Genomic DNA, 14,962 nt, shown 5'->3' with positions numbered 1-14,962 from the left:
CATGAATGCATATCAGCTGAGAAAATGTGTGAATTTCCACACCAACATGTGCATCTGCACCGCTGCATCACTCTCACACTCGTTTTGCCATTTTCCTTTCTGGCTCTTGTACAAAAAGCTTATGTACCATTGATTCAGTTGTTTTCATTTCTCCAACAACGCTGCTCATTTTCTCTTCCTATGTAAAGTCTGTATGTGTGTGATCATTTATATATATATATATCATTTATATACATATATAAAGAGAGAGAGTTACTGAGTTGCTATCCAGCTCTCACATAGAAAGTGCACTTGCATTGTTGGCACATTGATATTCTTAAGGCAGCAGAAAGCAGCACTCTGTTTGTTATACACACAGATAGTCTGCACATGTGCATAATTAAAGTGTTTCAGAGTGCAACACACCTGGTTTGAAAAGGGAATGAGAAATGCCATTGAATGGCTGATTGCAGGTTCCACCCAAAACACAAAAATATAAACCTGCCATGCACTTCAAGTGTTTCGTTAGCCTCGTTGAATCTACAGGAGTTTGTGAAGGCTTGTGTAATGTGTCTGCCACAGAGGCAGTAAATTGGTTAGTGAAAATACATTGAGAGCATCTCCTGACGTCTTTATACAATAACAAAGCAGAGACGTAACGTCACAGACAATGAGGAGTCTGAAAATTGATGGCAGCCTGAGAAGATTATTTTCATCACTATTTTTTACGATGCCATGCTTGGAAACATGTTTTTCTGAAAATACTTCAGTTGTTCTGTGTAACAGCTTGAATCAAGGACATGAACATGTAATGCAGCCATTCATTACTCCATCCTGAGGCCACTGTGGAAGCAGTCTGCTGACAATAGAATGCTCTATAACAACAGTGACTTAAAGATACAGTTAAAGCAAATATAATGACGCTGCATGAAAGCACAAACACAACAGATTCCTCTGACATGATCTGTTTAATAAGAGTTCTCTGAAAGACTGGACACTGGACACAATCTGTAAAAGGGTCTGTCTGTTTTTTTCATATGTGCTGTTCATATGTGCTGTTATAGAACTTACCTGTTTCACATCATAAGCGAAGAGGACATATTTCAGGTCGGGGGAAACAGAATACTTGGCCACATTGAAATTGATCTAGTAGAAATAAGATGAGAAAAGAAAGAAATAAAGAAGGATTCAAACTATGACATACACATATACTATACCATAATATATACAGAGGGTGCAAGAGTAATGTCTACTTACAAATGTTGTGTTTGTCAGAACAATCTCAGTTTCATTTGTGAGGATGTTGAACTTGATGACGTGGCCGTCGCTGTTCCTGTAGATGACTTCAGAGTCTGTTTAAAGAGACAGAACATAGCAAACAAAACACTAAGAGGGAGATCGAATTTTTTGAGAAAGGAAACCTTACAGCGGAAAAACTTCAAAGTAAAGCAGCCTAGAGCAAATCATCCTGAAATCGATTTAGAATTGCAAAGATGCCATTAAAAACAAATACTTTGTCTGCCTCATTGTTCCCTTCAATTAAATAACAGCACAGACGCAGCAGACAGCCAAACAGGCTCACGTCTGAGCCGCTGTGATGTAATGTGATTAGCTTCGGGAATCAAAAGAGAGATTTCGCAGCAGGCCGACTCAAAGGCAAGGCCTACATTTTTCATATTCTCGGTAACACAGCATGTTTAGTATTGATGTGGAGAGCATTGTGCGGCACAACGAGGAAAACATCTTTTGTACTGAGCTGGACTGGACATGACATGACTGCATTGTTTTGTGTCAAACCAAACATTCACAAACGTAGCCCCCCTCAAATGTCATGGAATGGGGAATGCTCACGAACGGTAATAACAAAATAGTACGCGCAAACACACAAACACACAAACACATATGCATGCAAATGCACTAATACACACAGAGAACACAGGTGTAAGAACAACAGCAAAGCTATGACTGAGCATGTGCATTATGATGTGCAAATCCAATGAACAGGATCAATGCTTAATGTGCAGATTGTAAATGGTAAATCATCTTTAGAATCAGAAGCAACCAGGATGGACACTCTACAGCAGGTCCAGTTATTAACACAGACTCAGAGAAAAAAATATACAGTCATTCATTTTTACTTATTTCACTTTTATTTAAAAAAAATAATGATATTAAAGCAATTTCATTTTTAGGAGAGAAACTGTTTCAAGATTGACAATGTTATCTTCTACACAGATATTTTACAAAGTACATTAAGATTTTAAAATACATCTGCTGCATCCACAAAGAAGAAACCTAACCTAAAAAACATCTGTCATCAGTGGTCACTGGTCGGTCATTTGCTTTCAAGGCTTAACTGTGCCTTATAGCTCTTCATCACTCCCACAATGCATCTGGAGGAGAGTAGCAGTATCAGGAGCAGATTGCGTAATGTCTCGGTAAATCAGGTGCTGACGACATGTAACTTGAAATTCCAATGTAACCAGTATTTATTAAGCACTGTAAAAGTTAAGTGAGTTTAAAAGATGAGAAATATATATCAAAATAATAATATATATATATATATATATCTTGTTTTTAGTTGTGGCTGAGTATGGGTCTGGTCTAATAACAATGGCCAATGAAAATGACTGTACCTGACTCTTATTGTCACCCTTTTTATTTTGTTTGTTTTGTTTTGCTCACACAGCATCATCCTGCTCCAGTGGATAGTAAAGCAAGAGCTGGACATGTGTTTGTGTATAAACAGCACCAAAGATACAGTGAGCACAGTCATTTTCTCCCAACTCTGGCTCTTGACTAAGCTCCTCAGGCCATCTGGAGTCTGCTTATTGTATATGTTTATAAGGCTCAGTCAGACCGTTACCTTGAGGAATTGACCATTTGTGGAGATTACATTATCATGACGCCTGCAGCGTGCTGTGTGAGTTTTCTTTGCCGCTGCTCCCGCTAACAGTGGTTAGAAATCCATCTGGACTGTCAGCGTTCAGTGGACTCACTGGTGTAAGCTTGGTACAGAGAGTGAACAACTGTGCCCTCTGGTAACATTACGCACGTGTGTTGTCTCTTCATGAAACAACTGGTTAAGTTCAGAAATGGAGAGAACAAGCGAAAGCTGCAGCTTCATCGTTAAAGCAGTTCACCTGCAGAGTGACCACATCTTTCACTGCTGCTCGCTGTCATATCATTAAACCAACTGCTGTTTCAGAACTCTTTTGGTTCAGAAGATCTCCTCACTCTTTTGTTTAATCCACTCTTCTACTAACTACTACCTAGTCCTAGGCTTCGTCCTTTTCCCTTTTCACAGAAAATGCAATTATGTATCATATGTCATGAGTAATGATGGAGCACTAGCAACTCAACACACCATATAATTCCTCCGCTACTTTCCATCTGAGATGTCACCATCACCAACTTTTTTCTCACATCTTTGTGTCATCCACCCTGGATTATTGTAACATTAGGTTTAGTTTTTTTCACTGAAAATCTTCACGTGGTTCTGAATGCTGCCGCTATAGATTCCTTCCAGTGGACACTTGTCCATGTCAGATCAGACTTCAATGTGCTGTGCTTTTGTACATTTACACTATGTGTGTATGGGTCAAAGTCACACACATGCATACATCCCCTCCCTATATTTATATATATATATATATATAGCTGTAAGAAACATCTTGTTGAGCCACAAGTCAACAGACTGGCCTTAAAAATGGCCTTAATATCCAAATGTGAAATTACATTTTTAATATTAATTTTCAATCAACTGCTTTTCTTTCAGCCCTTCAGATTCAGTCTTCGAGATTCTATTAATCCTAGTTCTTTCTTCTTTATTTTCCTGCTAATGAGATTCTTACAAACCACTGCATCTCTCTCATCCATTCACATTGGTAACCAGGATATCTCACCCTCTCCCTATTGTGTCTACCTGCCCAGTGACAACAGGTGCAATTTAGCTACAAGCTAACTCTGCTGTAACTGCATTTAATGATGCATGAACACAGATATGTAGATAGATAGATAGATAGATGGATAGATGGATAGATAGATAGATAGATAGATAGATAGATAGATAGATAGATAGATAGATAGATGGATTGATAGATAGATAGGTAGATAGATAAGTAGATAGATAGATAAGTAGATAGATAGATAAGTAGATAGATAGATAGATAGATAGATAGATAGATAGATAGATAGATAGATAGATAGATAGATAAGTAGATAGATAGATAGATAGATAGATAGATAGATAGATAAGTAGATAGATAAATAGATAGATAGATAAGTAGATAGATAAATAGATAGATAAGACAATTTTTTCGGATTGAGGCACACTTTATTAAAAGTAATAACAATATGTAATCCTCAGACTAGAGGATGTCTACCAATAAAATGTAACTATGGGTCAGAATAAGCTGCTGGAGCAGATAAACTGTGGGCTGCATTTTTACAGGGGGACAGTCGTGGTGTACTTGAAGTCACCCAAGTACAGTTAGTATCTTTGTGGCTGGGTGCAGGCAGGGGTCATGTCTGGGTTATCAGGGTCACTAACAGTCACATACACAGCATTAATGAACAGCTTCACAAGTCAGCACAGCTGTCGTTGTTGAACTCAGGCTAATCCCAAACAGCTGGCGAGGCTGCGTTTGGACCGCACTCTGTCTGCACCCTGAGGAAAAGCTTTCCTCAGCTTCCACAATATTCCACAAAGTTTCCCCCGGTGTTACCAAATGTCGCTTTCAGTTACAGAATCTTAAAACAAAAGCATGATTCTACATCTGTTATGGGCATATAGACAGAGGAAGATGTTCCTGGGAGAGAAGAAAAAGAACTTCTGGGCCTCCAAAAATGTGACTCCAATTACGTCATTTTCAGACTCAACCAGACAATCGTCCAGGGTTGGTCTACGTTCATATTAGCATTATTTTTCATATTGACAGAAAAAGGAAGTAATTCGTGTGATCTTTAAAACATTACCATAAGTCTCCACACTGCTCTGCACTTGTCTCCTTAAATAATGAAACATTCCTGAAAAAGAACGGGCTGAGACTCTTATGTATAAGTAATGATCTACGTCTGTAACTCCATGAATAATGAAATGCTCTGGCTGTTTTTAACCAGACTCAACTCTGCCACATATAGGTAGACTTGTGTGGATAATGAAATGCTCACTATACTGTAGTGCAGGCCACATGCATCCTCAGCAGCTTCTCTGTGTGTGGAGCAACCATGTTATCAGCCTTGAGTAAAGGTCAGTAGAGTTCACTGTAGGTTTTAAAATCATCAACACCTGCCATGATGTTAGAGCCCGTCAGACGAATGTCATTTTGTGATTCAGACAGAAACAGGATAGAATCAAAAAGTGTGGCTGGCATCAGTCAGTTTATTCAGCTCTGCCTCTTCCCTTTCAAACCAAAGCTCTCAAGACAGCCTCATGTAGAAAAGAACAGGGACGGGATGTTGTGTCCTTGGACGACATGATTACAGTCACGTATCCCAGCACTGGTTCAGCACAGGTTGAGAGAATTGGCCTCGTGCAGGGACACACTCAGATCTGTGGCATGTCAGATGTCACAAATCTTTTGTATTTAAAACCAAATGTACACATGGTTCAGACCTCACTTATCTATGATCTAATAACATGCATAACTCTTCTTGATTTAAAAGTCATAATGGGTAAGTAGGTCATTTGGATTTTGAATATGATACATATAGAACTGAAATATAAAATATGACTGAGGCTATCCTAATGCAAGATTAAAATTTCTCATCATCAACATCATTAATGCCTGGTATTTTTTAAGTTGTCATGGATAGTTGCTTATTTCATCACTGCCGCTTCAGCAGTTGATATTGTTTTGACTGGTCACTGCTGCCATGCTTCACGTGTCTTAATTTAATTATTGCTTATTCCAAGTGTGACCTCATTCTAGTAATCAGAAAATGTTGTTTACATGACAGTCTCTTATTCAGACTCTTATCTTAAGCCGGCTAATATCAGAATATTGGTGTTGCATTGTCACATGATCGCTGGTCTTAGTCGAGGACCTCTTAGGCTGATGTACTAGGTTCCATAATAGGCCACTGACACTGACTTGATAAACGTGTTCTTACTAAAGACACAGCAACTTAACAGGAAACCTTAGTTTCAGGAGAGGCATGTATGATATTGATCAGGTGTGCATCTCCTCATGAATATTTTCTACTTAACGGAAAGAGTTTGGTTGATCCCATTTGGAAAATGTGTCCAACCCAGTGACACAGAAAATAAACTAAGAAAGAGTTAAAACGAGATTATGAAATGATTCTGTGTTGCTGTGGTTGAAACTTTGTTCAGACAGTAAGCTTTAACGTTATTTCAACAAGTCAACGCAAGTTAAAAATTGTACTTTCTATGTTAGGGCGCTATAAAGCTGCTTAACAAACAAGCAGAGAAAACAGATAAAAGAAGAGACAGTGGAGGGAAATGACAGAATGAACTGGACTATCTGGTGAGTTCATTTGTGACTGAGAAGCAGCACGGGTACAGTTTTACTGGCATGGTCAGCAGATCAATGTATAACAGTTAAAAGAAGTGGCTGTTTGCGGTGGCTATACACAAACGATTCAGAGATCATATTTGGGTTAATGACGCAAGGTGAAAATCCCCTATACATTGTGTGGACCAGGAGAAAGCTACGGTTTAGCTGCTCTTACATTCCATACAGACGATGCAGCTGCCAGAAACAGTAATTGCATTCCACACCATGATTGCTACCAATAGCTCACAGCACCAGAGAAAAACATGAATGACTTAAAGGAGAAAACTGTCACTTCACCCAGACTATCGACACTCAAATACCAATAATCCCTTGACACTGCCTCTTGGTAAAGTGTTTATTCCAGTATAATTGGTAAACAGATGTACACAGGACTCCTTGAAGAAATGAAATGAGGCTGCACTGATGATATCTCTCTTCATTTGTTTATACTTATTGAGCTATGAGACAGAATATAATCCTCCTCTGACAATACAATCTTTCTGCTGCCCTCATAACTGCCATCAGGATATAAGAGGTTAATTCTGCCTGCAGACAGGAGGCAGCAATAAGAGAAAAAAACATGTTACGTAATCACATGCCTATTTTTATTTATTTTATCCTTGGAAGAAACGCTAATGCCAGTGACAAAACCAATCTTGTTCCTAAAGAGCATCTGACAGTGAGCCAGACCTTATCAGTCAACATCTGCAGTGACCTCACTAATGCTGCTGCTGCTGCTGAACCACCACACTGCCTGACGAAAACAATGTTACTGGATGATTGTGCAAAACATCTGTACCCTTTTCTCATGTCCAATACCGAAGTGTAAAAAAATTCTAATGTCATCATGATGTCATAGTGTCATCATGATGACATCATTCTTACCATATGGGCATTAATAGCATTTTTTGTATCCATTCAAGCTTTAAGTCATGTTTACAATCCTACATAAGAAGCAGAGAGACCAAGAAAATGCATTTTGCACAGAGAGCAATATCATTATCTCACTTCATTCTTCATGACATCACTCATATGATGTCATATCATGAAAAAATTGTTTTCTGATGTATAAGCTTTAGATTGCCTCTCTATTATTTGTGGAGAAATCCTGGAAAATGTGTTTTTCGGACCTTGACTTTTGACTCGTCAGCTCCAAAAGTGAATTATCTGGAGGTATAAACACAATCACGCAAGCATGCAAATACTCGCACGTACACACAAACGCACACACACACACACTCACACTGAGTCACAGTACACAGATACTGCAATTCCTGTCTACCTAGAGCTGGAAACATGAAACAGACATGTGTACATATGCCACAGATGCTCACAGATGACTGCAGCTCAAACACCATGGTACCTTACATTCATGTGTGGCGTGTTCTATTGATGTATTATCAATCAAAAACAGTTATAACTGCTGCAGACCTCGATGCAGCTGCACTGGCTGCGGTCTCTCAGATACAGGGAATCTGGTAGGGGCTAGAAACAAAGAGAGACAAATTTTGGCCTGACTGAAAGCCCCTCCACTGGCATATTGAGATGCACAGCCGTTGGAGTGCAGAGCCTGGGGGCCAAAAGGGAAGTCTGGGCACAATGCAATATGCATAGCGCACACAAATTATTTAGCCGAGGTTGTGTAATGCCTGAATGCTGCGTCTGCACTCCCTAAGGTTCCACCAGATGTCACAGCTGGTCAAGCTCAAAGCGAACTTGTTAAAGATAGAACACGAGTGCTTGGTTCTGCAGATGCTGACAGTAAAAATGGTCGCTGGAGCGCAGGGATTGAGGGCCAGTGGCCACAGCCACTGCTAAAGTGTTGAATTAAAAATGGCACCTGTGATTCACTGCTTAGAATCTTGTGTTTTATTTTTAAAGAACAGAAAAGAAGATTCATATCTGTCAGCACAGTACAGTCATACACATACTAACTACCCTCTGATGTATACATGCATCACAGACAGGCAATGCAACGCAAACTACAAACACAATATACTATCATGGTTACTTTATTCATCATTCAGTTGATCAAACATCAGTTTAAAGATCATAGATTTAGTCAGGATTACATCAGTGCTGATTAATAGAAAGTGTCCTCACATATCACTTGGTGAAATAAAGGTTTAGTATGTTGAAGATTTTATTGTAATGTTGGTGGATAACCAAAAAAAAAACAAAAAACAGAGAGGAGAGTAATGATACAAGAGCTCATTCAGAGCTGCATGACAACAATATTATGAATACAACAACCACTCAGAGCAATAGTTGTTAATGGGTGCCAGTGAGTGGCAAACACACTCATATTTCAAGGGGGTGGGGGGTAACTGGGACTGTGATCACATCCAAATGGGGGCACCAGTCAACTGCGGCCTCTCCTCAGGATGCTTCCACACACAGCTTGTACAGCGTGCAGATGTGGCTGTGGAGAGTTTACACACTTCAAATGATCAGTTTCATGTTCCTGCAAAATTGTGCCAGCCCTGGTGACTAAAATATTACGTGTGCTCTGAGTGGAGCTTTGACTTCAAAGAGCCACAGAAATGTGTTGCTTCCCTCCTGTAGCGGCACTACAGAGAGAGACTTCAGGACTTACTTAAAACTTTGTGATGTATGAACCTGCATTGCAATTTCACGCTCGTGAGTGTTTTTGCATCATTTTTGTAGAGTAATCGGAGGAAGATATTCATCATTTGTCCTCAGGTGGGAATTTTGCTGGTTATAATGGCCAGAAAATTACACCTTGTGCACACTTAATCCTGTCATCTCACAAAATGAGGGCATTAAGACCGCACAAACATAATCGCACCAAACTGTGAGATAAAAAGACAGTGCCTGTGCAAACAACACAGTATGACCAAATGAGTGAGAGAGAGAGAGAGAGAAGCATTGCCCAAGTGGGAACATTTCAATTTGATTCGAGATTTACTTTCATTGATGGAGACTTGACACTGGATCCTCCATGTTTCACTGTCCTTTGCTGCCTCTTTGAATTCTGAGTGCATTTTGGGAGAGATATTATAATCAACACAATGTTGACACACAGTAAATCACTGCTTAGTTAAGTCTTACTGAAAACATGCCCTGCAGAGTTTCTACAGGTTTTCCCCTCAGGCTACAACCAATCCAGGACAATATACGTTGAGTACTGTGAGTCCAAACCCGGTTAAAACCACTGCAGGCGATCCACACAGGTTTATGGACATTTAAGTGCCAGACATTTTCTCCACTGGTGGAAAGTGAGTGGACAATGTTGTCTCATACAGTATTATACAGAGTAAAGCAAACTAGAACAGCAAATGTGTAATTTATGGACTAAGAAAATATTTTTTTTACTGGTTTAATGTTTGCATGCTAGACATCTTTTGCAAAGCTTTTTACAGTCTATGGTGCAGAGTTAAGTAAAAAAAAAAAAGTTGTGTTCATCCTACCTGGTTTATCTGAAATCAAGATATTGTAGTCAGTGTTCTTTTTTTCATCAAATGAAACTGAATTTGCTTTACCACCATTCAGGTGTGTGGCCTTTATATACGTTTGAATGATTTATTGCTGGATATAAAGCACTGCAGCACCAAAATGTACCTGGTGCTTTTACTGTGAAGATAAATTGCCTTACAGAAAGTGATTCTATGAATGTTGTTGCCATGAATGAGATCAGCACCTGTGCTGTCTGCCTGATACAGTGAAATAAAAAAAATAAAAATGCTTGGCCTAGCAGTGATTGACTCAGTTGTCGTCCCCTGCTGTAGTTTATCTGAGGATGTAGAAGAAGACACTGTCCTAAAGGACTGAAGCTCCCACCCCCCTCACTGCTACAAAGCCCTGGTGGCCTGTTTCTTCAATTGGTATTATATTGAACGTATCATGTGTCCACATTGCACCGGATTTCACTGCACTCCCCTGGGCTATTAGGAATACACATGTAAAGTGTGAAGTTGATAAGATAACTGGTTCACAATAAATGTGTTCCAAATACAGACAGACAGACGTTTGTTGAATTAGTAAGTAGATATAAATCAAATTGAAAATAAGGAGGACAATAACCCTCTGACTTTAAAGACAGATCTTTTACTTTGGAGACCGGCTCTGTAGGATTTTAGTCCTCGTCAAACAATGAGCCTCTGTTTGCTTGCCCTGTTCCCCCCTTTTATTTTTTTCAAAGTGTATCGCTCTACATGACACAGTTCACAGCCATATTTCTCTGAGTTTCTACACCTGTCTGTGTCAGTGTACGAGCCTCCGCCAATAGCCTGTGTCCTGTTGCTCTGGATCTACAGTGATTGACAAAATAAGAGCAGTCATGTGCCTTAAATCAGAGCACTCCTCTGCAATCCCTCCGGCCTCTGACTAGAAACAGTAATATTCCCTGATTAGATTAGATGATTAGATTAGATGCTTAGATGATTAGGAGATAGTGTAGATTAGCACAACACCTCCTCAACATGAATCCTTTAACCGTCATGAATAAAGGCATTTAATTAATTACTGAGCCGCAGTTAACAAGCCATTTTGAATTATTCTAATTGACTTGTTATGTGTTTTTCAGGATTGATACAGGTCGGTGTTGCTGATGATCTCTACAGTGCATTTGAAATGTTACATATGCAAAGCAAACAGGAAAATTACCAGCACTCTTTCCCTGAATGTGTAATAGCTCTGTGTATATCTCATCTAATATGCCCACTCACTCTTATTCTTTCACCGACGAAAAATCACTAATGATGACACGCTTCATTTTTTCAGACCTGTTGAAAATTAATGAGTGCAAGAAGGCGGACTGTTGGTTTCAACAGCTTCCTCTTCCATGTGCCGAGCTCCTACTCCAGCCCCCATTACGTTTTTGACATTTACAAGCTAAGAATGAGACACACATGGCTAAATGGAAAGCTATCTGCATTTGCGCATACACGACTGGTTCAACAAAACATGGAATGTGGAATGTGGAAATCATCTGGAATGTACTATTTTTATAATTTGCTCTCCTTTAGCCGAACACCCTCTGTACTTTGTTCTCCTTTTCCTCATCATCACCTTCATCTAAAACAATGTCAGCAACAAAAGCAAGCTTCCCCTGAGAAAAAAGCCTGTCCCTGTCCTTCCCTTGAAGCGAGGTCTTTTCTATTTGAGGGAAGCAGCAGATTGTGCTTCAGAGGTGCCTCCCAGCCTGCATCTGGATGCTGCATTGTTCCTGAACAGTCAGCAGTTATGCCTGTAACCTGCAGCTCCCCCGTGGCTCTAACGGGAACGTGTCCATTATCTCAAGGTCTTTCATCACTAGGTCACCTCACCAATAATACATACAGTAACATCCTGGGCACAGCTAAAAGCTTTCAACTAAATGTTAACACCACATTATTAATGTAGTGAGGTCCATCTTTTAGGTAATGGTTTACGATAAAAGTATTCCAGTTGAATGAAAGTCGATTTAACCGAAACAAACTTTTCCAAGTCGTGACAAACTGCCCAGGAACCTTAACAGTGACTCTGCGCATTTCCACTGCAGGGACCAGTGTCTTCATTAGGTCCTGGGGAAATCGTTTTCCTCCTTCAAAAAGTCCCTGCTCGGGGGACAGGTACATGACAGGAATGTTTGTGAGGGGGCAGTCAGTGCTGAAGATGCAAAGAGATGTCATCTCACGGTCAATCAACGCAATAGCTCATAAAATCTGTTTCCTGTCTTTACGTCCTGAATTTAGTTTTTTTTTTTAAATATCCTTGATTCTTGGATCCTTGGTCCGATGAATTGACAGCATGTTGGTAAAATGTAAGGCAGAGTGTCATGTTTTCTAACTCTTTCTGTTGAAGTGTTTGTAATATGCTTAACAGGATGTGTTAATACTGATTGGATCTGGAAATGTTTGGTTCCCACTTCCTGCCCAAACCCTGGTGCCTTATTGGACCAGCTCTTTGTCCAGCTCTCCAATCCAGAGCAACCGCCTTAAATCCGGAACATGTTGGCAGCCTGGCTCTTTTACCTGTTCCTGTAGCTGGCATGTCACTTGTGATTTATGATTGTTAATCTTGACGCTTAATTTGAACTGTTGTGTCTAGTTATTTTATGAGGCTCTTGAAAAAAAAACTATCTGGGGACTGGGCTAAGTTAAGTTAAAAATAGGCTTATTAAAATACGAAAGAAGATTTTGTTTTAGACTCACTAGCAAGAAGGGTGTTGTTTTTATGTTTGTGTTTTTTTTAAATAGAATAATTGGTGAGATTTTGTTTTCATTTTGTTTTGTTTAAATTATTTAGATATGTCCTCTTTTGGTCTGATTTATTCATTTGATTTGAACAGCATATTTTAGGCTGTTTCCCCCCTGAAATAACACCTGATTTTATGTCATTAGCCTTTACCCCAATGAGGTTGCTCATAACATTGAGACAGAACAAAAAGGAGCCCCAGCTCTCTGCCCTCTGCTATTTCTTTGTCTTGCATTTTTACCAATGGCTTTACTTCTCCCAACTACAAGTAGAGTATTTCAGTATTCATGCTCTCTGGAAACTGTCATTCACAGCATCTTTCCCCTGAGACAACAGGAATTACACTGATTTAATCTGTTAATGTTTACCTCATCTCAGTAAGTGTGAGGGAACAAAGCAAAACTGGAGATTTCAACTCATACACGGTCATTGAACTGTTCCAACTACAGCATGTATCCAATACCTGATCACTTCACTGAAGGATCTGTGTGATCAAGAACGAATTGAACCTGCTGACTTATAATTCATTAGTATGACTGATTTGTTTGTGCTAGATTAAGTGTGGCTAACTCTAGCTTTACTGTTATTGTAATAAAACAGCTGAGTGCAGACGTTAGTCAAGGATTTTAACAGCTAACATAAAAGCTTTAGCGGCATTACCACCTCTTTATGGACTGGATGAAAACTGACCTTGATTAATTCAAAGCCTTAAAATGTGTAAACAGATTGCAGTCAGATGTGTGATCTTATTGACAGAGATATATGTATGACAACATTCTAGTCATATATATATATATATATAATGCAGCCTCTTGTGCATGAAGTTGAGCTTTTTGTCTGCAGGCACACACACTCAATTTAACCTCTAACCATCGACAAATGGCTCTGTGGCTATAAAACCAGGATTTCAGCAGTACAGAGCAGTGGCTTAAAAAATGACTGCTAGTCATGTTACAATTACTAATACATACTTGATCTGTGAAATTAGAACAGCTTCTTCAGCAATTCAGATGTATTAAAATACTTAATATGTGATGAGCAATTGGTCAAGTAAGCACTAAGAAACTGAGTTCCAATCACTCAGCCCACATTAGGGGGCAGCCTGAGTAATGGGAATGTGTGTCCTGGGCCATGTTGAAAGACCACCCTCTCAGATCATGTCCTCTGACCCACATAAAGTATTTTTACATTTCACATACATTGATTTATTTGTGGCCACCACCACAATATCAACACTGACCACCACATATTGATTTTCTTCAGCTTTTCCTTCTCCACTCTCTCTGTCACACAAACACATAGACACCAGAGACACATGAGACTTTTTTCTTTTCTTTGTATTTGCACAAGTGGGGAAGTGACAACCGATCACAAGTGATCAAACGGGACTTTGTTTCTAACCTACGCATGTCTTCATCATGAGAGCGTGTGATTGAAAGCTTGCCGAAGGATGGACCAGTTTCTACAATCTGATATGATCCATATATGATTTACAGTAAAAACCAAGTGTCACTGCTGTGGTTTATCACATGATCATAAAAAAAACCTCAAAATACTTCTCCTGAACTTCTCCTATACTTCTCCTGTAAACAAGTACAGTAAATCCAAACTGTCTATCTTCATGATAAGAAATAAATCACTCATTCATGTACTGAAAGCTGCACTTACCAAAATGTTTGTATTGGCAATCTATCAAGTGTCAGTGTGCCATGTGATAGGACGTGCTTGTAGTGTAGAGGAGATTCACCATGAAACTGAATTTCCCTCCAGCTCTTTAGCATTTTAGTGTTTTTCACTGTATTGGTTTGACAGCTTATAACTTCACTATTGTGATTCGGTCTCACACCTGCCATCAGTCATATCCAACAGCAGCTGTTTCAAACAGAGCAATACTGACAAACCCACTGCACACTATCTGTCCTGCACCAAGAAGCACACAGACAGGGTTAGGACATGTATAGCTGGTGAACACAGAGGAAACATTTAACAGTTAAAACAGATGGGAGTTGACGAGGACCGAGACAAACAACAAAGCCAGTATTGGACGTAGATTCATCAGGTTGACAGAAACCTGACTCCAGATCAATGCTTATGTTGCTCCTTGTCTGCTGGATGTGTGAATAAGCAATGCTTTCAAGCATGTTAGCAAATTGTGACAATATTATAATGATTGTTACCGGCTTGACGTTCTGCTCAAGAGTGACCATAGATGTTTAGGGGGATACTGCTAATGTTATACTTTCTATGGCTGTGCGTTCTGGGGC

At 39.5% G+C, this 14,962-nt stretch overlaps 1 protein-coding gene across 2 annotated transcripts in view; it reads right to left on the bottom strand.

Moving 5' to 3' along the window:
• The window catches only part of LOC109637320 (inactive dipeptidyl peptidase 10), a 186,003-nt gene that overhangs the window by 45,082 nt on the left and 125,959 nt on the right, over window positions 1-14,962 (bottom strand). For both annotated transcript variants that reach the window (XM_069533120.1, XM_069533121.1), the window contains exons 4-5: window positions 1,237-1,331; window positions 1,051-1,125 (exon numbers count right to left, since the gene is read on the bottom strand). In XM_069533120.1, coding sequence (XP_069389221.1) covers window positions 1,051-1,125; window positions 1,237-1,331 — 170 coding nt within the window. The remainder of the gene's footprint in view (window positions 1-1,050; window positions 1,126-1,236; window positions 1,332-14,962) is intronic.

This window comes from Paralichthys olivaceus, chromosome 10 (genome assembly GCF_024713975.1).
Source record: "Paralichthys olivaceus isolate ysfri-2021 chromosome 10, ASM2471397v2, whole genome shotgun sequence".
NCBI lineage: Eukaryota > Metazoa > Chordata > Actinopteri > Pleuronectiformes > Paralichthyidae > Paralichthys > Paralichthys olivaceus.
This window is presented reverse-complemented; position numbering and strand designations above follow the sequence as displayed.